This window comes from Serinus canaria, chromosome Z, assembly GCF_022539315.1.
Source record: "Serinus canaria isolate serCan28SL12 chromosome Z, serCan2020, whole genome shotgun sequence".
Lineage (NCBI taxonomy): Eukaryota > Metazoa > Chordata > Aves > Passeriformes > Fringillidae > Serinus > Serinus canaria.
This window is the reverse complement of record NC_066343.1, coordinates 24,340,242-24,366,473: the sequence shown is the minus strand read 5'-3', so window position 1 is coordinate 24,366,473 and position 26,232 is coordinate 24,340,242. Positions and strand designations below refer to the sequence as shown.

The following is a 26,232-nucleotide window of genomic DNA, read 5'->3' as shown; positions in this document are numbered from 1 at the left end:
GGTTTGCATTTAGTAGTTGACTACAGTGTGCAATGGTCCGAGTATTTTATATCAAGACAGTGAAAAGCAGCAGTTATGATCAGCTGCTGTAAGAAGTGTTTCTGTGCTCTGAGGGCAGCCAACTGCAGGAAGACAGTTTTCATAGACTGACAGAATCAGAATATGTAGGTTGGAAGGGACCCTCAAGGATAATTGAGCCCAAATCCTGGCCCTGTGTAAGACATCCTAAGAGTCACACCATGTGCCTGAGAACATTGTCCAAACACTTCTTGAACTCTGTCAGGCTTGGTGCTCTGGCAACTTTGCTGGAGAGCCTCTTCCAGTGCCCAACCAACCTGTGGGTGAAGAACCTTTTTTCTAATATCCAACTTAAATGTCCCCTAACTCAGCTTCATGTTTTTTTCCTCAAATCCTGTCACCAGTCACCACAGAGAAGAAATCAGTGCCTGCCCCTCTGCTTCCTCTCATGAGGAAGTTTTAAGTGCAGTGGGGTCTCTCCTCAGTCTCCTCCAGGCTGAGCAGACCAAGTAAGCTCAGCCATTCTTCATATGGCTTTACCTCCAAACCCTTCACCATCCTCAAGGCCCTTCTTTGGATGCTGTGTCTTACCTTTGTGTCTTATTCGTGTTGTGGCACCCAGAACTGCCCCCAGCACTCCAGGTGAGGTGGCTCCAGTGCAGAGCAGAGCGGGACAATCCCCTTCCTTGCCTGGCTGTGATGCTGTGCCTGATGCACCCCTGGACACATTTGCCCCTCCTGGCTGCCAGGGCACTGCTGATTCAAGTTTTGGGGTAGTTCATTATGAGAATATACTGTGGAGGGGAAAAAAGCCTCCAGTTTTGAAACTCTACTTTGCTTGAGAACTCTGAGGAATAGGTGTGAGTAATATCCTCAGAAAAAGATTGAGAGAAGGATGAAAACAACTCAAAAAATACAAAGAAGTTGCCAGCCCTTCAAGTTAGAGATAATGTAACTTGATCAGAAGAGACTATCCAGTGCACCATATAATCAGGTTTTTACATGCCAGAGTGGTGTTAAGGCGGGAGGATAAGCTGGAACTTTAAAACTGAGTTTTCCTCAACAATATTCGACAGTGTCTTTTTGAGGCTGGTGTCTTAGTGATATCTTCAGAAAAAAGGGGCTACAGCTAAACAGCAAAAATTAAAAATGGGCAATACAAGGGCTTCCTGGTGCTGCCTGATGCTCATCATGACATGCAGCTTGATGTGTGAAGTGCATGTGAACCTTATGCACTCTACTGGACTTGCAGCATGCAAGCCACCAGGTTTGTCAATGAAAAAATATGCCTGCATTTTGCTGGCAGAAAGTTATTTTGCTCTTTCTTATGGGATGCATTTCTTGTTATGCTAGAGCAGTACAGAGTAACTGGGTGGACAATTGTAGCAAGACAGTATTTGTTCTGACAAAATACTCTTTTATTCTGTTTTGTGTTCATAAAGGTTGCTGATATGCATGCTGGGGATTGAATGGGCTGTGAGTGGGAAGTCTGAGACTGCTGGAGAGAACAGTTTTTTTAGGAACTGCTGCTGTAAATAAAACCCTTGGCCTGTCTGGTTGCCAGCTTATGTTTCGCAGTTAACAGAGTATGTTTTCTAGAAACTGCCATAAAGGGCAATCTTGATTTTTCTGTCAAAAGGGTGGTTTGGAATGGTTTAAAAGGATTGTGAATTTAATTTTGAGGGCATCTAAGCATGCCAGGCTCACCAAGACAACTCCCATCTCTCCCTCTATGCTGTGCAGCAAGGAGAACACATGCTGCTCCAGCTCTTGTGCTTGACCAAAATCCCCTCTGCCTTCAAAGCTCTGCAAACTATCACACTAGTGAGTTACATTTTGTTTGTTAACCTTAGTGGCAAAGGAATTTAGTGTGCCATTAATGGGAAGGTACAAAGAAGATCAAGTGAGTGCCCTCACTGTGCATCACTTCCATCTCTGAGGGCCAAACTGAAGGACCTACTTCATGTTTTTAACTGGTCTAAAAGCAGTTTCATAAAAGACATTTAAAGGGGAACAGACCTGTTCAGTTTGGTCTCATGCTGCTGTTAGGTCTTACAAAACTGTGGTGCTTACCCTTTCCAAATGTAATTTGGGTTGCTCAGACTTCTCAGATGTCTTGTGTTTTGTAAAGCCTTTGAGTGCTTTGCTTCTGTGCCATTTTTTCTGTGGACATGGGCAGTTACATGGCTACAAAGAGGAACAGTTACAGAAGTGCCAGCATTCATGCTTCATCAGAGGCAACATTTCAGTACTTGCATTTCTGCTCTGATGAAATGGTTACATTTTAAAAGGCAATTGTAGAAAGATCATCTTTTCCATAGTGTAGATGACCCAAGGAGCAACATGTTTGTCTGTCCTACAAGACTTAAGTGTGTTCACCTCTTGTGTGTGGCAGAATTTCTTTTTCTGTTGCTGCAGAAAATTGTGTGTCAGAAATTGTGCCTAACCTTCTGTTCAGCCAGGACAGTGGCATGTTGAGCCTCCCAGGACAGTAAGTGAAATATGCCCTTCCATTTGGCACACCAGCAAAGTCCCCACATAGGAGGCTGCTTTGCCAAGGGTTGGTTCACAGCATTGCCTATGGCTTTGAACACATCATGGGACTGTGGCTGGAGATGCCAGCTTGCTCTGACCCTTCAATACAGTCTCATACAAATGCTGTTGAAACCTTGGTCTGCAGTGACAGCATCAGAAGGGTCTGGAAGTTAAACACAGCAGGGACATTTTTCAGTGGTAATACTCAGTCAGCACTTCTATTTTTCTTTTCCTGCCAACATGTGCCTTTTACTTGCAATTGGGCAGGTGGAAGTGTGGAAGTGTGAACTTATGAGAGGAACAGCATTCAGATCTGGAGGATTCTGTTTTCTCCTGCCTTGTATGTACCACAGAGACTGCTGAGATGCCTGAGGGTAAAGGTGAGATACTGTCAGTGCAAAACAAGATGAGACTCAGCTCCAGACCCAGATATGGTGTAAGGAAAGGGGTAATTGTCCCCCTGACTTCTTTCTGAGGTTGCTCCAGTATTGACAGTTTGCAGAAGGGTTAGAGGATGTCTTGCCTTGGCAAATTCAAAAGTGCTGCTATATCGAGAGATGTGACAACATCATCACTGCTAAGTTTGGTGGCAGTAATTTTCACTGCTGCCCCCCCAGCTGTATCTCAGTGGTAACACTTCGCAACTAGAAGGAACCAGCCCCGTTTTCAGACACCTCAAGAGCGGTGCGAAGCATCAGTACAAGAATTCACAGTACAGATTTTTCTGTTTTGGACTCAACATACTAGCAAATAATCAGGAGTTTTGACTGAAACAAGTTGTTCTGAGAGGACATGAAACTGTCTAAGTGCACTGCCAGTGAAATCTTACTGGAAAAATGTCAGCAGAAATTTAAGAAAATTGGTCAGGGCAGTTCAGTACACTAACATCCTGTAAAAATGTCAGCATGTTCTTTTTCACCCTTTTCCCTTTTTATTTTGAGTTTTAATTTCTAAATAAGACCCTGTGTCATTCCTCACTATAACTCTAAAATAGCTCTTCTAGGTTCTGTTTTATTTCTTCAAATAAGAAATGGCCAGGTGTCTGTGTAAGAGATCTGACTGGTTTTAAATGCAAATATACTCCATGACACAGTTGAATGAATATCAAATCTGTGCATGTCCTTGTAGAAAATGTTTTCAAAGATTAGATTATGAATTAGTATGTTAGAAAGCTCTGTGTTTCCCACAGAGGGATTCCTAGTCATTCCTGGCATGTTTTTCAGTGTTTGGCACTAATTATAGGTTATTCATATCTAGAGAGAGTTAGAAGTTAGAGATTGATATCAATGTCCTTGGAATGCCTATACAGTATGACACTTCATCTTGTATTTGTGGGATAAAGGTGTGTTGGATTTTAGTTTTTTGGTTTTTTTTTTTTTTTTAATGCTGAAAGACTGTATATTTTCTACTAATGCTAGCCAAAGGCTGGACTGAATGAAACTACAAGAAATAATTAGTTAGAAACATGGTCAGGTTGGTATAGTAAAACACCTGCTCTTTCTTTGAAACATACTGTATTTTAATAAACATTTTGTTTGATTGTCTGTTATTTAATTGGGGAGAGGAGAGGAGGGGAGGGGAGGGGAGAGGATCACACATGGAAAAATGTATATTTTTTATTTTTTTTTAAATTATCTTTCTGGAGACTAAGAAGTTTTCAGGATCCATTTCTTGAAAGTTAAAGGTTTGCTTTGGGGGTGTATACCTTACAATAAATTCCCATCCTGCTTGTAATTGGTTTAATTTAGCTGTTTATACTAGCATGCATTTTGTCTAGGGCCATTTTCACTCTAATGAAATAAACCAGTATGAACAGAAATGGGTAATTTTGGAAGGAATTTCCTCATCTATGTTTGTGCAATAAGTCCAGTACTAAAAAAGTATTACAAGAACAGACTTTAATGAATCACAGAGCAATAGAGTGGTTTGGGTTGGAAGGGACTTAAAGATCTAGTTCCAACCCCCTCTGCCATGGACTGGGATGCCACTCACTAGATCAGGTTCCTCAGAACCCCATCCCACCTGGCCTTGAACACTTCCAGGAATCGGGCATTCACAGGTTAATGAAGATTTGTGAGGCAAGTATATAACAATACATCCAACCATATATGAATGTTTTTTCTTACACACCTGCTTCCACTTTACTGGTCATGTGATTTATTCCGTCTTGTTTTCACTTACTTTGCCAAACATTCAGCAGTGTATGTAGCACATTGTTTTGAACTTCAGCTGTCCAAAGGCTACAGCTTGGGTTTTGAATATCTTAAGAGGAAATAAACCATAGTTGTAAGACTTGAGAGCCCTCCATAATAGGTAGAGCTCTTCTTCCAAAGTCTTTTGCATGCCAGCTGAATATTTTGGAGTTTCTCTCTCTTTTTTAATCATGCACCTTCCCTAAATCTATATGTTGTGCGTGCCGAATACTGCACTGATGTCAATAAGTACTGTGCTTTCTTGAGAACACACATTTAGTTCTTTTGGCCAGAGCACCAGTACTTGCCTAGTTAGAGTTTTGTTAGGTTTTCAGATCCTCAGGGTCAGATTTTATAGATGTTTAGTTTACATAGACCTCTGAACATGCCATTCAGTGCTTTTGATTACATAAATGCTTGTAAGAACTGAGGCCTGTGTTGACTGAGCCAGCCAATGCCAGGGCTCATGTGCAGCTGTTGAAGCCTCCATAACTCCAGCCCCACTGAACTCAGACCTCCAAGTTTTTTTGGTGGCATGCAGAGTGGCCAGGGTGGGCTCAGTCTCTTAAATCTCTGTATGTCCTGTTCTTCATCAAGAGACTAGTAGTCAGGCTGCTTGTCCTGTGGGATTACCACCAACCCCTCACCTGTATGTGGGTAAGCATCGTGAGGCATTGATCTCTGCATTCTTTCAGGGAACTCATCACAGTAATCTTAAAATATAATCTGTTTTAAACCTCGGTTTAATTTTAATTTTAATCTCAGTTGATGAGTCATATTATGTTAGAGGCACACAGCTAGATATGTTCCTAGGGGTAAAAGGAAACTTGATACATAGTTGAGTCAAGCATTTATACTCTTTTTGTCCTCTGTCAGCCACAGTATGTTACTCTGTATTTTTGTTTGGCTTACATTTGAAAGCACATTCTTGCTGGCTCATTTCTAGGGCAGCTTTTATATCACTGGTTTTTCTACATCATTTCAAAGTCAGGTCTAGGACCCTTTATTAGGGACTCAGTTGCATGTGATCTGTTATACACAGTTGGATATGAGCCTGTTCATGGAATAATCTGCTATCTTTAAGTTTACTGTATTTTTTTCAAAATTGTTTGCCAAGAACAACTCTTTTCTCTGAGACAGGGGTGTTTTTAAAAGATTTTAAAAAGCAGCTGCAGGACAGGACCTCAGGGTGATGCCAGTTGTTCAATTATAAGAGTTATTGTTGATACTTCAAGAAGTACACTGTAAAGACAGTTCAGAATGTTTTTCTTGCTGAGAATTAAGTCCTTGGAGAATCACTTAACATCAAAAAACCAACTCTGTGTTAAAAGAATGAAAAACCTAAACCCTTCAATTCTAGTAAAGGAAGTGAAGTTTCATCCTTACACAGAAATGCTGAGTTTCTACAATTTTTCTAATTTCCCTGGGAAACAGCCTCTGTTTTTCATAGGTGGTTAATAGTGTCATTTCAGTGGCACTTTTTAGCCAAGTAATGCATATTTTCAGTATTGCTATAGTAGTACTATTCTAATTTTCAAATTGATTAAAAAGCTCTGAAATAAAAGAAATCCTACAAATAAAAATTACAGATAAAATCTGACACAGTAAAGGCTTTCATCCACAGAAGCTGCTCGTGTTTGCTTGGAACAGCATGGAACAGCATGGAATATTTAAAATGTTTGGGCTGGAACTGAAGGCATTGGTTTCCCTATAAGAAGATGGGGATGTTTGGTCTTCATAATTTTTGTGCAAGTCAGTGTTAATACTTCTGTTTTCTTTTCAGTAAATCATGTGCAGACTTTCTCTTAATATAATTTCTAGGAAAACAAAGAGCCAGGGAAAACATCTTGCCTTCAGGCTGTGTGTGCTTGATTCTTCTAACTTTATTTCTAAAGTTAGAGAGGGTACACACACTTCATTGTAAACCCAGGAAAGGATATATTTTAAACATTTTCCAAACATGGGATACGATTTCTCCCCTAAAGAATGATTCTGAACTGCAAGCTGAGACATATAAGCTGAGTCTTCAATATAATCCAGTTTTAGTCTCAGGTCATCATGAAAAATGTGTGAAGGCAGATGCAATTTTGGAACAAATTTTGAGAATCAACACAAAACAGCCAATCTGTGATAGATAAGCTCCCTGGTAACTTCAGTAAAATAGAGATTTTTTTTCAAGTGCTCAGGACCTTAAAATCTTATTGTTGAAATGCTTTTAAGAAATGCTTTCCCAGAAGATGTGTTCTTTCTTTAAAAATGTCTTCTCTGAACATATAGATAATAAAATATGAGAGGTAGCCAAGATTTACCTGAGGCTACAGTAAAACTCCCTGCTATGTTTTACTAATCCTGATGCACAGGCATCTTCTCAAGTATACTCCTTTGTGTTGTAGCACTGGTTGCATGGTGTAGAAATGTACATTGTTGTCACCATCACATTTCTGCTGATGTTGCCTTTGACACTCATATTGACAAAGCTCATGGAGGCATCATGAATATGAGGTTTTCACCCTGACACTGCTGCAGGAGAGCTGTTTAACTAGTAAGGTGTTGATTGGATGCAGAGTTCCCTGTCACTATGATTTTTGTCTCTTTTCAGAGCAGGTTTTACCCCAGAGACTCTGCATTGAGTACTAGTGTACCTGAGCATCCCTGCTTGGTTATTACAAGACCCAAAAAAATCTTTTTGTAGCAAAAAAATCTTTTTGTAGCAAAAGCAAAACCAGGCTCATTTTTTTTTCCTCTGGAGAATTTTCTTGCTGTTGTCACCTCAGCACCCTGCTCAGCTTGCTCTGTGTGATGGTGCCAGATCTGTAAAACACAGGTTGGAGTCATTAAAAGTGGAGGCAAGAATTTCTAACACTTATAAGAGATACTGAGTTGAGAAAAATGGAGCAAGCGGTCTTATTTTTGGATTTTTATGTTTTGGTAGACAAAATGTGAACTGAAAGCAAGAGAATCTGGATTACTAAAGGGATTAAGTAAAAAATCTTATTAAGATTTTATTAATCTGAAGTAAAAAATATTATTAAGAACAACGATGAAAGAATTATGTGAGTGTAAAGGCATATTTTCATCAGTGTGGGCTTTTCAAAAAACAGAAATCAAAATTACAGAATCACAGAATCAGTTAGTTGGAAAAAGATCTCTGATACCATCAAGTATAATGCTTTTGGCACTGAGTGCCACATCCAATCTTTTCTTAAACACCTCCAGGGATTGTGGCTCAATCACATCTCAGAGCAGCCCATTCCAATGTTTAGTCCCCCTTTCTGTGAAGAAATTCTTAATGTCCAATCTCAGCCCCTTGAGGCTATGTCCTCTTATTTTTTTGCTAGTTGTCTGGAAGAAGAGACCAAACACACCTGGCTACACCCTCCTTTTAGAGTTGCGGAGTTGTAGTGAAAAGTCTCCCCTGAGCCTCCTTTTCTCCAAGTTAAACAGGCCCAGCTCCCTCAGCTGCTTCTCATCAGACCTGTGCTCCAGACCCTTTCTCAGCTCCTTTGCCCTTCTCTGGACACATCCAGCACCTCAGTGTCTTTCCAGTAGTGAGGGACCCAGAACTGAACACAGCACTTGAGGCACAGCCTCACCAGTGCCCAGTACAGAGGAACTGCTCTGCTTCTGCTGGGCACACAACTGCTGATACAGGCCAGGATGCCATTGTCCTTCTTAGCCACCTGGGCATATTCTGCCTCATGTTCAGCCGCTGTTGACCAACATCCGTGGATCCTTTTCTACTGGGCAGATTTCCAGCCACTCTTCCCCTAGCCTGTAGCACTATATAGGTTGCTGTGGCCAAAGTGCAGGACTTGGCACTTGGTCTAGCTGAACCTCATACAATTGGCCTCAGCCCATCTTTCTAGCCTCTCCAAAATTCATCCATCAAGGGAAGTTTTTTTAAGCTAGGCCAGAGAGTCTATGTTGTCTCTCAGGTCTTTGTTGTAGATCACATTTAGAATTATCTTTGTTAACAAAATGAGATATGTGTCATTTGAGAGAAAGCTTCAGGGGTGCACTTGCTAAACACTGAATTGAACAAGCACCATCTGTTCTGCTCCCTTTTCACTTGCTTCTCCTGGTGCTCTTTTCGTCTCTCTGTGACCCTTCAGCCACACTCTGCAAGAGCAGGGCTTGTGCAGATCCGTTTAGTAGGTGCTGGGGAAAAAGATTATAAAAATAGAAGCAGTGGTGCCTGTAGCATTACACTTGGATTAAGGATTGAGCCCCCGAACTGTTCCTTAGTCAATTCTGCTGTCAATGGGTGAATCATTTTACTTTGCGAATGAGGCAGGCCGTTGGGAGGTTCTAAATCCTGTGATATTCTTCCACATGAAAAGCTGAGGAAACCCTCAAATGCTGTCCCAGCCAGCTGAAGGCGTTTCTCCAGCATACAGGTTTTGCTGCTTTGCTCTGGCTTGCGGCATTGACAACTGCAGCTGAAGGCGTGCCACGCTTGGCAAGGAAAGCTTCCTGAACACTAAGAAGCTGCAGCCTGGTGGAATAAATGTGACAGACAACCAAGACATTTTTTCTGAATGGAGTATAGCATTACTTGCCTAGAAACAAATGTATTATATTTTTTTCCTACTACCGTCTGAGCCCCCTCTCTCAGGAAAGCATTCTTGGTGCTGCTTGTTATTGATAGGAATTGTAATTGTGGTTCATTAAGAGTGAAGCCTGCTTATTCAGCAGCAGAGCTCCTACAGATTTCAAAAAGCCCAAAATATAAGCACAAAATCTCTGAGACCCAGAAGAGGGAAGGCACTTGCTACATATAAATGACTGACTTTATGTAAAATTTTGGATCCTAGAATTGTGGAGGTGGAAAATTAGCATGAATGTTTTGTTTTGTTCCTACTGTGTATCCCTATTTATTTCAAAATTATTTCTTACAGAGCTAAAATCACAGACAAACAGCATAAGCTTACATAAGTTGAAAATAGTGATTTTGTTGAGGTGAGAGGTTCTTTTTCCCTTGAAGACACCATTCAGAGATTGTGTTAAGTGACAAATCATCATAGTTGGAGAATCACTCACTAGCTTAAGAAAACATGACATTGCCAAACTATCTTACAGGCTTGCAGAACTTGCCAGGATTTGTGAGCCTTTCCTCTGTAATGTATGCCCTTCTTTTTCCTGAAGGGACATTCAGTTAAAAATGTGTCTTCCTAAACAAAAGGAGCCATATACAATTGGTATCAGAGGTGGAAGTCAACCCCTTCTCCCCATGGTGAACTGGGTAAACTACTTGATTCATACCTTGCCTATAAGATGCCATTGTTTTCTATGTGCTTTCTTTCTCTCTCTCCTTCTGCTTCTTCTTGCTTCATAGCCTTTATTTCAAGCAGAAAGTAAATGCAATAATATTTGAGTTGGCATGGAAGTTTTGTACTCCGGAAACCAAAAATCAGAGAAAAAGCACTCACCTATCCCCATTCCTTCCAGTTTGCTGGTTTGTTTTGGTCTGTCCTTTGTCATCTTGATGACCTCCTTTGCAATGTCAGTGAAGAAATCAAAACACTGAGTCAAAGAGGCTGAGCTTTAACTCCACTGTTAGCAGGAATCCTCTCACAGGAGATAGCAGAGAAGGTGATTAGCAGTGGTGTGATTCTGGGTGCTCTGTTGCATGGCTGCGGTTCCCAGCATTTGCAGGTGCTATCTGGCAAGGCTTCTGCTCCTGCTGAGTTTACTTCAGCAACTTACTTTGTGAAAGAGAAATATACAGGTGATCCTGGACTGATAGCTAGCAGGGCCTGTGGAACTGCAGCAGGCCTTTGTGAGGACTTCAGTACTACTCTGCCTTTGTGGATAAATTTACACTGGGATTTCTGCTGTTATTGACCTCTATCATTTATCAAGGCTAAACATTTGGCTGAAGAAATTCTTGAAATAAGAGAAGCCCCAATATTATCCATTAGCTAAAATTTTGAATTAGATATATACTTACACTATAGTGGCCAAACCTTTAATACACAGTGTTTTTAATATGGAAAGCTGGATCTTTCAAAAAATGAAGCAATGCTTCCCCTTCAGACGGTGCTAGAGTAATAGCCTGTAAATTTGTACAGGGTGGAGAGACTGAAAACAGAGGAAATATTCTGAGCTTCTTTTGTAAGTATGAGAAAGCAGAGCCCAACGGCTTTCTAAGATTTTTTTTTTTAAATAAAGAAGCTGACAAAACATTGCTTCTCCATAAAAACACTTAAAAGTCAGGTTTCAGCTGCTATAAGATTAGTTTCATATCCATGCTATGTAAAATGAGTAAATGCAGGGTTTTTTTACACCTGTCTTTTAATGTTTTAGGTTTCAGGTTTTAGTTTTTATACAGCTGTCTGATTAGAACAATTATTTTATTATTAACAGAAGTAAATTTTGCATTCTATTCTTATTTGAGGATCTTGAACTTTTAGAAAATTTTCAGTAGTATCAGCCTTAGCATCATGTCTCAAAAGGACTGTTAATGTAGTCCTGGCTATATTGCTCCCTTGAAAAAAATCAGTGTGGAAGTACTAATAATCACTAATGGTAATAGAGTTTCAAACATAGATATGTGGGATGCAAGTCAGTGTGAATCAACTTATCGAAGATGCCCCTGAGGAGGCAATCCATTGCTAACTACCTGGGGTTCTGTGAGATGACAGAATCCCAACATGATTTTTTTCCTTTACAACAAATGCACCCATCACCCTCTCTGAGTTATCGGTCCACCAAATCCATGTTCCACTGTATAGGCACTGCTGAAGGACATCCACTTCCCACTCCACACCTCTGCATCATCCCATTTTTTGCATTCAGGTCTTTCACTGCATCCTCATATCTTTTGGCCTCCTTTCTGAGGGAGCCATATCACAGAATTCCTTTTTAGTCTGAGGAACCTTCCATAAGGTCCTAACCAAAACTCCACTCTATGACATTCATGTGCAAGGAACCGAAAGAGCAAATGTAGTTGAGGTAGCCAAATCTCTGCTCCCCAATGGTGTTTGCTCATTCTTTTCATGGGGTAAAGGAAAGGATTCATGTTGGACAGCTACCAATTGCTATTGCTCCTGGGACTTGCCTGGTGCAAGGGCCTCTCATAACAAAGGGGCTCTTGCTACTGCTCTGTGCAAAATCAGGAAGAGTTTTGTCTGTGTTAAAGTAGCTAAGCCAAGTCCCATCTTAGAACATGCAGGAGGGCTACTCTTTAAATGTTGCTATTTCTCATTGCCCTTTGGTCATCAAATGGATCTACTATGCCACAACTCTGGTTCTAGATATAGAAAATATTGCCTTTCCTCAATCAAATGGTGTTCCCATTAATGCATTAACAGGTCTCAAGGCATGGTTTTGCAAATAATACCATTGCTATTTCTCATTGCCCTTTGGTCATCAAATGGATCTACTATGGCACAACTCTGGTTCTAGATATAGAAAATATTGCCTTTCCTCAATCAAATGGTGTTCCCCTTAATGCATTAACAGATCTCAAGGCATGGTTTTGCATTAATGCCATTTTCTTGCACAGCACACATTCATCTAAAAAAGCCTTAAAATTCGACTCTTCCTTGAGGGTCCAGATAGCTGCAGTGAATTTCCAGCACCCAGACATGCTTCACTCTGATTTAGATATTTGAAGCCTCTGAACTGCAGAAAAATACTGTGGAAGAATCAGACTTCTGTAATGCAGTTAAAATAGGGGTGTAGATCACATTGAAACTACATCATGTTACTGTATGATTTCAGAGTTATCATGTTATCACGTTATTAAGCATGAGTCATCTTATCAGATCTTGCCAGTCTGAAGAACTTATATAATCTCTAAAATGTGATTTAGAAAACAAGAGCAGATTGTCAGCCAGGATCCTGCTGTCTGACTGAGCAGACAAGGTACTCTCTAGAAAACCAGGGACATAGTGATGCATTTTCTGTGCTTTCTACAGCATGAGTCCCTCCCTCCCAAAGTGCCATTTTCAACTTCTATTGCAGTCGGCAAACACAGTACTTCTGTACAAGCAACCTTGAGCATGGCAGTCAGACTGTGGCAGACTTTATTTCATTTTCCTAAGGGGAAAGTGATCCTTTAGCCAAATGGGGCTTTCTGTCTTCCGAAGATACACTCCTGGTTGTGTGGTGACTGAGCAGCTCCGTGATACCACACTAGGTTTACTCTGATGCAGCTTCTGACTCTATTGCTGACTTTATCTCTCCCTCCTTTCCCCTGTTCACTTTCCAGATTGTCTTCTTTGCCTTGCTATGAGTATGGTGTCCCTCTTCCTGTGTTTTGGTGTTTCTTCTGTGGCAGGGTACATTTTAAGTACATATCTTTGAATATGACTCTTAGAAGAAACATGGATTCCTTAGTCTTTTAGAAGAAACATGGATTTTGTAGAAGAAACATGGATTTTGTCACAGTGAGGGAGGCTCGGGTCATTTCAATATGAGAATCAGCAAGCTTCATTTATTGATTAGAGGATCAGACATTTAAGCACAACACACAATAAGCTCATGCATATTCTGTAAGCTAAGAATTTATTGGTTATTCTTACTTCTTCATTCTTTACAACTTATATCTCTTTTCTCATGCTCTGCTCTCGGCTACAGCATCTTTGTTATCATAATACAGCTATACTCAAGGCCACAGCGTCTTCACAGGTGTGCGGCTTCAGATTATTTGAGTCTAGTACTTTTCCACTTCTCAGCTATCCAGAGCATGTCTACGTGACTTTTGTCATGTAACCAGTCCCCAACAGATTTCATAGAAGAAGCAGGGATTTCTACCCCTGTTAAGAGTGATCTTTAAAAGCTTTAAAACAAATAGCAAAATGTAACAAAAAAGAATTTTTAAATATATGAAAGTTGTATGTTTGAAAACTGAGGTCTTCTCCAGTGCCTAAAAGACTTGCAAATTGGGGACCTTCTGCATTTATTGTACTTCACAGATGCACTGGTCATGCAAGGAGCTTTGTGTTGCAGGTGATGCTCTGAGATCTCTGTTTGCATGTGAGCTAGAATTCAATTTACTGTAGCAGTTGTTTTCTGTGCATGCACTCTGTCTTGAGCTATTGCAAAAAGAAGCTTGAATTTTACACAATTTTGTTTCCTAATTATGTGCTTCTTCCTGTTCATTCATTCCCTCCATGCTCAATTTCAAAGATGTTGAAAAAATACCTGTAAATTTTAAAGTTTCTAGAAATTCCCATGCTGGCTCCATTCTTGACCCCACCAAAGACTCACAGTGGGTGGGGTGAAAAAACCCCGGAGGAGCCTTGTGGGGAAAATCACAGGCATAACTTGTCTATTTTATTTCCAGTTTTGGTTTCCACAAACCAACCCTTGCCTGGTGAATAGGAGTGAGGGGGCAGGGATGTGCAAGCTGCAAAATCATTGAAACACAGCCTCCTCCTCACCTCCCTTAGCACAGAGCAAACACAGATGTCAGATATCTGCAGCTAACTAGTGACAGGTGACTGAGGAGCAACTGTGTTGATTTTTAGGGAAAGCATTCCCCAGGGGCAGTTAGCCACCCTGTGTCTGTCTTTTTGAGCCTAGACACAGTTCATTTTTTATCTAGAAACGCTTGTGTAGATGAGGACAAGGAATAAAATGAGGGATAACATTGCCATGGATGCTGCCTTTGATCTGGGACAAATGTAATAGGCTTTTCTGCCTATATGAAAACAAAAGTGAAATGAGAACAACAGGAACTCCAGGGCTTGCGGGTCATGTTCGCAAAGCACAGCAGAGAGGGTTAGGGAGAGCCTCCAAACAGACCCGCAGAAATGAGAAGTAGTTCACAGATACTTTAGCTGTCTGAGGTCACTGGAGATGACTTCTCTGTCATTAGCTGTATACAAAGAAAGACTTGCAGACTTTGCTGTCATCTTGTATGGCAAATTTCTAAATAGTTTGATGAAAATGGCAAAAGTTTTTCTTGAACTGAATCACGATTTAGATGTTGGAAAACAACAACATGAAAAAAAGCAAAATGTTAAGTCTCACAGTTAAAATAAGGTTCTGGCTTAAGTCTTGCAGGCTCTTTAAGAGTCTCTTAAGGCTTTGAGCAACTGATGAGTATCACTATAGAACAGAAAGGGTGAACTTGTTTGCTTATTCCTTATATTGAAAAATCAAGTTTTAAGCCTTCCTTTTGATACCTCTTAAATTCAGTTGAAAAGGAGATATTTGATTCAGTTGAGAAATCTGCATAAATTATGTAAAACTTCATCATTTATTCAGATACAGTTGGTGCTTGATTGCCACCCTGGTGTTCAAAATTAATTGTGCATGTTAAGATTTTGTTGAATTTTCATTTCCTAGGTATGAACACACAATCACCATATTTTGGGCTGCTTTTATATTTTGTCAGAGATTTAAGCTTCTAAGCATTTTGCTACTGACACTGAGTTTTCATGTTTGAAAAGCAGTTTTTTCTTCAGTTGTATGTTGCAGGGATGTTCTGAGACTGAGGAATGAGGCTGCTTAAAACCAGGCTTAGTTTTGGGGCATGTTTTGAAGGACATGAGATAAGAGTGAAATGGGTGGGTTTAGCTGAGCGTACAAATATTTCATGCAAATGTGGTCGTGCTTTGGGAGTGCTGAAGAGTGGGGTTTTGCTCTGTCTCTCTGCAGGTGAGAAGTAAATATGTGTTTGGCAACACACAACTATCAGTGCCAGGACCCTGTAATCTAAACGGTGTCTTCAGCTGACTTCCCAGTGGCCAGGCACTATTGATCCTGTACCATGGAGGACTGCCTTCACACCTCCTCAGAAAATCTCTCCAAGCTGGTGAGCTGGGCCCACAGCCATGGGACCATCTGCAGCCTCATCCCCAACCTCAAGCACCTGCTTTCTGAGGGGGCCCACGGCAACCTGACAGCCATGTGGGGCTGTAGTGCTGGCCATGCCTACCACTGGCCCCTGGCTGCCACTTGCCGGGCTGGTTCCCAGGAGCGTGTCTGCTTCCAGGATAGCCGCAGCTTCAACTCGGACAGCCCCAGCATGCTGGGGGTGCCATCAGAGGCTCAGGCCAGCCCACTGGAGCGCTACCCAGGCCGGCCGGGGAAGGCCAAGCTGGATTGCACCCGCACTCGTGACTCCTGTGACTTCTCCTACTGCAGCGAGCCGTCAGAGCTGGGCGAGCCTGTGGAGGAGTACGAGGATGAGGCCACCCTCTTCGACATGGTCTGTGAGTCCTCTGTCACCGACGAGGACAGTGACTTTGAGCCACACCCGCACCGTGCTCCCACTGGCCCCCGCAAGCGGCCGGCTGCCACAGCCCAGGCCCAGGCCCAGGCGCAGCCCGCCGATGAGGGCGGCGGTGATGTGCTCCTCAAGAAGATCAAGCAGGAGCTCCCTGAGGACTACTATATAGTGGCCAATGCGGAGCTGACAGCCGGCACCGATGGGCCGGCCCTGGCCCTGACACAGATGTCCAAGCCCAAGCCGCAGCCGCCAGCTGCGCCCTCCTGCCTGGGACCCAGCAGAACCGTGCCCCCACCGGCCGCAGGCCCCGACCCCGACCCGCTGCGCCCCTGCGCCTCCCCGCCTGGCCCGCCTCGCATGGCCACACAGCGGCCACCCCGGGGACCCCTTGCCTCCCCGGCATGGGGGGCAGGCGGTGGCCCTGTGGCTGCCCTGCAGGTGCCAGCCACCAGCTCCAATGCCATGACTACCACTGGGATACCCATCAGCATCCCCCTCTCGGCCCTGCAGCTGCCTGGTAAGGAGGAGACACCGGTGGCTGCTGAGGAGACCCTGCCGTCCATCACACAGCTGGCCCCAGGTGGTGAGGTGGCCGGCTCACCCCCGGTGGGCACCGAGCCTGAGGTCAGCTCCAGCCAGCAGCAAGCCCACACAGTGCCCACCACCACCCCTGAGGCAGCAGCGCAGCTGATGCCAGGTAGGACACTGGGCGGGAGTAGAGGGGTGGTGGCATTTTGGGGATGGCTCCCAGGCCTGGCTCAGTGAGGGTACAGCGGGGGTGTATGTACTGCATTGCATCAGAGTCCTGCTGGCACATAAGTCTGTAGGTATGGAAGCAAAATACACCTGGGAGAGGATTCAGAAAACTAAGGACAAGCATGTGAGAAAGTGTACTGCAGCCATAGGCAAAATGGTTTTCAAGGTCCATTTTGGGTACATTTGTGTCATGGGAGAGAGCATGCAGTAACCTTGCTGTGTGCATGGGTCAGGGAGGACATGAACTGGGCAATGCCCTCTAGATGAACCAGAAATAAGTGGTCTCAGCCAGTGTAGCCTAGAGTTGGAGAGTTTGGTGTTTCCTTCACCTTGTCAGATGAGTACTATTGGACCTGGACAGGCAAAGGAGAGTACCAGGAGAGAGGTTTTTTCTTCTATAAATCGTTACCTATAAGTCAGAGCCAACTGTGGACACAGGAAGTATCGGTTCAACCTTCACCATGAAACTGAACCTTAACCATAAAACTTTAATCCATAATAAAATGGTTTTTTTTCCATTTTCCCAGTGAACGCTCTCATACACTGTGTCCATAATTTTCCTCATCTCCTGCCAAAGTACATAGAATTGGCACAAACAGATCAACATTATTGGATAAAGAGCATGTTTAAACAGCTGACTTCTGCTGAGTGATTATCCCATATGGAGAATAACTGTTAGCCACAGGTCTTCGGAAGGAGGTGGAAATCTGTTTCTTGAGCAGACTTGTCAGCTTCTTCTAGACCTGAGCACAGATAGTTCTCTCATTCTTTAGCTTTTTTAGTGGTGCCTTCCCAGGAGGAGATGAGGCAAGAGCAAGTTCTCCATCTACTCCCTTGCCAGATCAGCTTTGGAGTGACTGGTCAGACAGAGTACAGACAAAGAGTGAAAGGGCTAAAAACTGTCTATGTGCAGTATTTGTGGCAGGTACTGCAGGAGCTAAAACCCATTACTTTAGCTTGAACATCCTGAAATCTGATTGAAGACTAATAAATCTACCAACTGACAAAAGCCTGCAGATCTTCTTGCCAGGTAAAACAACAGACAAAGTTAAATACACAGTTTTACTAAGTAAAACCCTACTAAACATTAGAAATTTGGAAGGATGATAATTGTCTTAGTTAGGGCAAAGAAAATTCTTCTTTGGGACCTGCTTCTTGCATGACTGCATCTCTGAGATGTTATTTTGCAATAGTCCCGTCATGTAACATCTCTCCTAGAAATTCCCTGGCAAAACTCCATCTGATTTAGAACCAACTCTGCACTGCTAAATATGAGAAAGGCAGGATCCCTGATGCCACTCAACCCAAATTGTGTGTTAAATGTACTTATTCTGCCTTCCTCAGTTTGTAACCTATCACTGCTATAGGTAGACCTCGTTTCTACCTGCCTGCCTCTGCAACTTGCTCAGTCTCAAACTTGCAATTTCGGACAATGGAAGACAAACCTAAACAGAATTTTTCCGTGTTAGGTGTGTGTTATCTGGGAGAGATATTTCAACAGATCCACTAAAAAATCCAGGCTGCTTTAAACTGTTTTTGCCAGGTCCTCTGAAGCCAAACAAGGTCAGCAGTTGTTACTGTTTAGGATTAAACCTTACGAGAATGGATGCAGCACAACATTTTTGCATTTATATAGTTTCAAAAACCGGATTGGTCCATGTCTAGTGTCTCACTTTGAGGGCAAAGTGGGATTGCACCTGGATTACACCCACTGCCTAAATCAACCCTCAGAACCTCCAAATGTTTTGATTTTTGCATAGACAGTGATTGGTTGATTCTCAGAGTGCTGTCCAAATTCCAGTTTATTCAGCTATGTTCCCAGTGGTTAAATTTCTTGTGCTGGTCCAAAAAAGCATTACACAATTCCTTTCCTCAGACTGGTCCAGTGTTGGTGTCACATGCTGTTATTTTACTCAGAGGTAGTGGCATTTTAATGAAGATAAAGTGATTGACATATGACTAAAACTTGATGCATGAGTTAAGTCCCACATTTCCAGAGAGCCTTGTCCTTTGGGAAAGAAGTGCTGGCATTATTAAATGTTCAAGTTGCAAAAAGGTGGGCAATGTGGGAAAGTGAATTCATGACCTATGCACAACAGATTTTTGCAGGTAAACTAAAGATTAGATTAGGGTGGTTGCTCATGTCCAGTGATTTTCTTAAATTGTCTCCTAACAATGAGTGATCTACTGAAAGTGGTGCATGATATATAAAATTTGAGCAATATTGAACTGCAAGAGGATGTTTATCCTGTGTAAAAATTTTCTGTCCTAAACAGACAGATGTGAGTCTTTTACATTCTGATGTAAGAAAAAGGCAGGAACTAATTACATTACATTAATAAAAGCCTAGAGCTTTTATTAATTTATAGACTCAGTGCCTGCTTGACTAAACAAAGTTGAAAGAGAGCAGGGAATTTAAGTTCTGCCTTGTCCTCTCCAGTATCTGAAGCCTTCTCCTGGTCCCATTAGGACTGGTGGTATAAGGTCTAAGGTCTACAGGACTAAGGCCTTTATTTAAGTTATCATTAAAAGCTGCAATCCAACCAGCAAGAAATACTGCTTGAGCTTTAGCTGAAGGGACATATCCTTGCACTTATACCAGACTCAGCTGATAGTAATCCCCTAGATCATGAAACTCTGAGTGACATTAACCATGAAATAAAAAATCTGGATGATATATGTTAGCTTAGGCCAGTTTAAGCCACATTATGCTTTTGGACTAGTCTCTCTTTCAAACATGTTTGTTTGGGTTTTTTTAAACTTATTTATTCTCTTTGATTAAGCTGTGGCAACTGAATGTGTAATCAGTGACCTTGCAAAGATATTTTCATGTCTCAAAAGAGAAGTGGCATTGCAATGAAGATTCAGTTAGGTTAGACACTGGTTTTTCTGTTGAGGTGTCCATCTAGCACTGTGAAATGTACTGAACTGTTTTTTGTTAAATTTCAGCACTAATAAGTGGACATTTATCTGGGAGTTTTCAGATTTTATTTTATCGTTCTAATAGCAAAGCCTTCAAGGATGCATGTAGGTATTACTTCTTCCTTTCTTTAGTTCTGGAAAAACTGAGAGGACCTGATTGTGTTAGGGGAGGAATTTTTGCAGTGGTGAAGAACAGGGAATTTCTGCAATTCTGCTTCTCAAACCAACTCTTATGTCCTGTGTTTTTCCTAATGCTTGGGCTGGTTTAATGTCCAAGAACCAGCAAGATCAAGGTAGATCACATCAGTGAAGGTGGAAGATGAGTAAGAAACTCGATGATTTAGGTTGTAGTACATGCAGCCTAGAGCAATTAGTGGCATTTGGATGTCTGAAACGAGGAATGGAAATGGTTTGATGTTATTGCAGAAGACTATGGAGGGAGACTGTGGCTCAGAGAAGGACAGAGCTTATTTTGAATGGACACAAGTTTTAATTCTGAGAGATGTAGGATTTACTTTGTAAACAGAATTTTTGAAGAATTTGTGAAGAATACTGAATTTCCACTTGAAGACTGAGGCTGAAGACACACTGTTTTGTATTAACAAGACAGTGCAGCAGGACATTTCTGATTCAACAATAGTGAATATATTCTATTCACTATTATTAAGAACTATAAATACAGGAACAAAGAGTCCCATGATAAAAAAAAGATATCCAACCCCTATGTACAAACCATGCTGAATGCAGAGTAGTAAGCAGAGATGCAAAATAAAAAATCATCTACAGTATTGACTGGGGTTGTTGCTTCTGTCAGAGATGTAGCAGATTACATTCTGTGTGTACCATCACAATGCCTTTATGTACATCCATCACTGAACTGCCTGACTGCTTGTTTAATGTGTACAGGCATTTTCAGAGTTTGGAAGGGAAAGAGTGTCCACAAGCACCTCTCCTCTCACAGTCAAAGTGCTGCTCACTGTCCTGGCATTGTGGTTATCAAAATACCCATGTTTGAATGCACGCTGTGATGGATGCTGGTCTGTGCTGAGGGCAGTGCTTAGCCTTCCTGGCTTTGATGTCTCTGCTCTGAGATCTTCTCAATTCTTTCATTTTCTGTAACTGGTGTGCCAGTCCAGATCAGTGCTGGTGAGTCGGCTTAGCTTGGTAACTTGGGCAAAGATGTAGTTCTGTTCCTGTGCTCCCATCATGGGAAGGTGTTAGCAGGATTGCTGCCTTTCACAATTGGGACCTAACATGGGTTGACTCTTGTTCTGCTCTCAGTTTGGACATCCGTGTAGGTTACAGGTGTTTATATAAGTCTCTGTCTGAACATGACCATTATAAAATAGAGTGCATCTGAGGCTTGTTGGATATTGATGTAGAGCTCTTAATGGAATATTTAAGTATTTTGCTGTAAGCAGAAGAAGTAGGATCTCTCCCTTTCCCCTCTTCTTTCTGTCTGCAATGATGTGAGTTTGAATTAAATGAGAACCAAGATCCTCATATAAGATTTGTGGATTAGGAGCTGTTGGATGAGCATCAAAATGTTACAAAACTTTGAGGTGAAACAAGTCTCTTCACACCTTATGAACTAACAGTTTTGACTAGATTTAGCTCTAACTTCTAAATCACTGTTTATCTATTAAAAAAAGTGTCAGCCTCACACATTCCAAAGAAGTGCAAACAAGAAGAAATAACACCTTTTTTAGGGGTGTATATAAAACATACAGAAAGGCAGAATTAATCCTTGTTGTAATTATTTCAAGCCCAGTGGAACTGTGCCAAGTAGCACGAGAAAAATAATAACATCAAAAGAAATTTACAAAACTCTTATTTAAATAATGTTCTTCCACATTTAAGTAACTGCTGATCTCTGTATTAATGGTTTACATACAAAGATTGATGAGTTTTGGCTAAAGTCACTGCTTGAAGCCTATCTGTCGGGACATATGCTGCTGAATGTGGTCAAGTGAACACTTAAATATATGTAGGGGTGAGACAGTCTCTTCTCTTTGTTTTGTACTGAAGCGTTCAGAGACCACTGGTGACTCTTTGGGCCCCATAATTGATATCTATTGCTGCTCTGGTGGATGTACTAAAAATAGGAAGTGCTGAGATACATAATTACAAAAAATATAGCTTTTTTTCCTTTTTCTTTTCTTTCTTTTTTTTTTTAGTTGCTAGGGTCTGGCTTATTTAGAAGACCAAAATTACATCATGATAGGTTTAAATACCAGGAAAAGTAAGCTACTGACATGATTAATCACCTGATCTTGCAGCAGTGTTTTGCAAGCCCACTCCTGCCTTCAATCATCTTCATCTAAATGCTGTTGAATTATAATCTAATGTTTTGGGGGCTGTATTCTAGAAGTCTAGCTAGACATCTTTATTCTAGAAGTCTAGGTAATGATTACTTACCATTAAAATATTACAAGGGAGTTCTGTTTAAAAGCAGGACAGTAGCATAAAGAGGACAAGTTTAGCCTTGGCAGAGTAGTTGTGTAATTGCTTTTATCATTGGGGTGCACAGCATGACAAACAAACTTTTAAAAAAGAAATTAACCCATAGTACTAACAACTCTAATACAGAAGTTGTTTATGCAGCTGTTCCTACAGCTGTTCTGCTTGTAGGAGAACACTGAAATGAAAATTCTTCAATTATTACAATATCTTTAGATTTTCACTGTGCTTAAGAAATGTATCAATTATCTTTCAGGATTTCACATGTATTTTCTTTAGTGAAAATTCATTTTAGACACAGAAAGCTCATGGCAGCCTTTTTGTATATCAGCAATGGACTTTGTCACATAGTGGTTGTCCTAAACACTTAAGTGTTTATCACAAAGCTATGCATGCAAAAGATTAGGTTGCTGCTTTCCATGCTATCAAGGCTTGTTTCCTCTTTTCAGCATGGGCCTCCTCTGAGTAGAACTACCTGCAGTACAGAGACATCTCCTGGCAGCAGTCTTACCGGAGCTATAGATGCAGATATATACACTTCTTGGAGGAAACCATTCATCAGTATTCATACCGAAAGTAGATTGGTGTGGGAGATGTTTGGGGATGGGCTTTCAGCTGAATTTCTGCAACAAAAGGTGCACAGTCCTGTTGATCCTGTGTAATGGAGGAAGGTGAAATAATGATTGTTTCCATGCAATCTGTGAAAGTTATTTGCCTGAAGCTAGGAGGGAAAGAAAAGGACTATTGCAGCCAGGTCCTAGCAGTTTTTAAGGATTAATTTTGTAAAGAATGCCAAGTTCAGCTGATAAATAGTTGAGAATATTTACTGGAGTTCTGCATTGAGGAATTGCATCACTGAGAATTATTGACTCTTCATTTAAATATATATTTTTCATTCGAAGTACCATAGCACGAATAGTATTAAGGAAGATGGTGTGTGATACCAGAAGACAAAATGCCCATTTCAATCAATGGTTGTGTTGTGGAGCATTGCAATTCATTTCAGACCTAGGAATATACCCTGTCCCCCATTACCCTAACATGAAACTCAGAAAAGCAAAAAATAGAATGCACAATGAAAAGTAGGAAACAATCATTTTTGCAAACCAACATAATTGAGATGCTATGTTCTCCCTTTTTCTAGGGCATCTTAAATAGGTAACTGTTTTGTATGAAGTGATCTGTTTTATGATACTGTTATATAAAAGAAGAAAATAATGCCTCTGCTGGTTCTAGCTGTCCTGAAAACATCCAGGAAAAACAAACAAAAAAAATCGGACACATCTGTACTGACTATCACTTTAATTTTAGGAAATAGATTATTTAACATGGTGCTTTTGATCAGAGATCTGTTCCTTTGTGTGATCTTTGCAATTGTTTCATTTTGGAGCTATTTTCAGCTTATGATTTGTGAGTCTTTAAGAAAAAAGAAACAAGGGTAAGATTTGGATCTACAGAGGAGATGCAACACAGGAGCCAAGAGAGATGCTGACCCTGGAAAGGCTTCAGTCACTTTACTTTTGCACTTCAGATGGGATGCTGGCAAAAGAAGGGAATGCAGGTCTTTATGGTTTAGATCAGGGCACTTTCTTAGAGTGATTTTCAGCTTTGTTTGAGGGTGGCTGAACAAGGCCTAGAAAGTGATCATTCCCCTGTTTTGGGTAGTGGTGAGACCACAATTTAATCCAGTCAGTTTTGGGCTCCACACTCCAAGAAGGACATTGAGGTGCTGGAACATGTTCGGAGAAGGGCAACAAATCTGAGAAAGGATCTGGAACCCAAGTCTAATGAGGAGCAGCTGAAGGAACTAGGGTTGTTTAGCCTGGGCAGCCAGGTAGGTGGTGGTCTCTTCTCCCAGGCAAGTGACAGGATGAGAGGAAATGGCCTCAAGCTGCACAAGGGGAGGTTATGGTTGAATATTAGGGAAAATTTCATCATCAAAGGGGCTGTGAAGCATTGGAACAGGGTACCCAGGGAAGTGGTAGAGTCATCATCCCTGTGAAACGATTCAAAAATAGTGTGGATATGGTGGTTGAGGACATGGTTTACTGGTAAACATGGTGATTGTACTAGGTGGGTGGTTGGTCTTGATATCTTAAAGGTCTTTTCTGGCCTTAATGATTCTATGGTTCAATGATTTTATACCTACAGAAGGACTACTTCACATTTGTATTCAAGATCTAAGGTTTTAGAAGTGGTAGACCTTGGGGAGAGTTGTTTTCGTCTGTGGGAATATGGCATTTTTGCATAAAATGTTCTCTGAAGCCAGCATGCAGTGACTACTCATTTCTCCCATTTTCTTCATACCTAAATTATATCCCTGTTAGTGAGTCTTCTTCTGTCATGTCATCTCTTTTTCTGTGCTTGCAGTGTACCTAGAATCTGCTTGAGCATGAAACAGATTAGTAAAAATATCCTCGTGTATTTTCTATCTCTCTAAGCAAGAGAAAAACTTGGAATACAGAAATCCTTGTTTGAATTTTTGCAGAAAAGAAAACAGAAGCATGATGCCATTTTAGGTATTTTATCGTGGCTGGCACAGCACAGAGCAGTGCTTGATAAAGCAGTGAAACATGAGGAAATCTATCTTTCTTTGATAAAGTATGCTTAAATGAAGCATATGCCCATTCCAGGAAGTGTTGAAACAGACTATTAAATCAAAGCCTCAAGAGAGAGAAAGTGGAACAGCTGCTTTCCCTGATGACTTGTTCTTGCTGGGGCACTCCACAGAATGGTCACAGGAAAGCTGCTCTCAGCACTGTCCTTTTGAACAGCTTCAATGTGGCTGGTGGCCTCTGTGGAACAGTGTGGGAGAGCTGTGTTTTCATTTCTAAGTCTACTTTTGTCTAGAGCCCAGCAATGGTGCCCTTTAAAAATGGAAGGATGCTGCTGATCACACAAATGTTGTGCTAGACCCAGCAATTCCCAGGTCACGGTTCCCCCTGAATCCTGCCCATGGTGGGAGGGGGGGTGGGGCTTCCTGTATACATGTCGTTTGAAAAGTGCTGCTGAAGACCCTGCTGAGTCTGATTAAAACTTTGTATTATTAAAACTTTACTTAATTATAAATGGATCATTAAATGCATTGGCCGCATCTTACTTCTAATATATACCTGTTAATCTCTTTAACTCTATTTGAACAGTAAATGCACATGCACACAGAGAAATACTGCATGTGTTCCTGTTTGAGGGTGACTATCACAGTGACACTGTGCTCTGTTGTAGCTTTTCAGTAACTTCTTAGCTCTTTGTGATGAAAACATCACTTGAAACTATACAACAATGGATTGATAGTATTTAATCAATTGCTTTCTGCTGTGTACTTGGGAAGGAAAAAATGAAAGAAAAAAGCTGATCTTCTGTTTTCTTCAGAGAAGGAGAACATGTATTCTGAGCTATTCTACCCCAGGTCACATCACCTCAGTGCAACAGCTGAATGTGCTGTATTATTTCAGTCAGGAAACCTGTACCCAAAGATGAAGACTGTGAAAAATAAGGATGTTCATCTCTGATCCTTGAACACCTTGTTTTGATTTTATGTTTACACTCATTTCCCTTTTCACTGGGTATATGCCTTATCTCTGCTTTCTGACTGGTCAAGCATAGCAGTATGAATGAGCCAGAGAAGCATTGATGTTTTTGTATGGGAGCAGTTTCATTTTGTCCACAACTTGGAGCCCTCTCCTGATTGTTATGGGCTCTGTCCTTCAGTCATGTTGATGTGCCAGATTATGGAGTTTCTTTCTGCCCTTTGCTCTTGGCAGATGGAGCGTTGCCATTTGTTTGGAACTTCATTTTGCTTATGACTAAAAATCTAAGGAAACAAAATAACAGGCAGGAGCACTATTCCTAGCATTACAGAACAGTATGCATGCCTATATGCTGACAGACATTTGGGGGTTTTGCTAACAGATTTATATTTTATTTTTCCTCTCTATATAAAGGACTGGCTTTATGCCTCTGTTTCCCTCCCCCCCATTTAAGATAGTCCAAAGAAAACTTACAGTTTGACAATAACTTGTCCCATTACTATTCACTTACAGAATTGTTAAATACATCAGACTGTTTATTGTGGTGGTGTATATTAAAATAGCCATGTATGTGTATAACACATCCACAATTATATCCATTAAACCATGTACCATGTCACCTCTTGTAATAATT

The 26,232-nt window shown here is 41.3% G+C and overlaps 1 protein-coding gene across 2 annotated transcripts in view; it reads left to right on the top strand.

Annotated features, from left to right (window-relative positions):
* KIAA1958 (KIAA1958 ortholog) overlaps positions 1 to 26,232 on the top strand; it is a 55,275-nt gene that overhangs the window by 12,861 nt on the left and 16,182 nt on the right. For both annotated transcript variants that reach the window (XR_003945849.2, XM_030237187.2), the window contains exon 2: positions 15,357 to 16,627. Coding sequence is in view for 1 of the 2 variants with exons in the window: in XM_030237187.2 (XP_030093047.2) it covers positions 15,469 to 16,627 (1,159 nt within the window). In the remaining variant the exon portion in view is untranslated. The remainder of the gene's footprint in view (positions 1 to 15,356; positions 16,628 to 26,232) is intronic.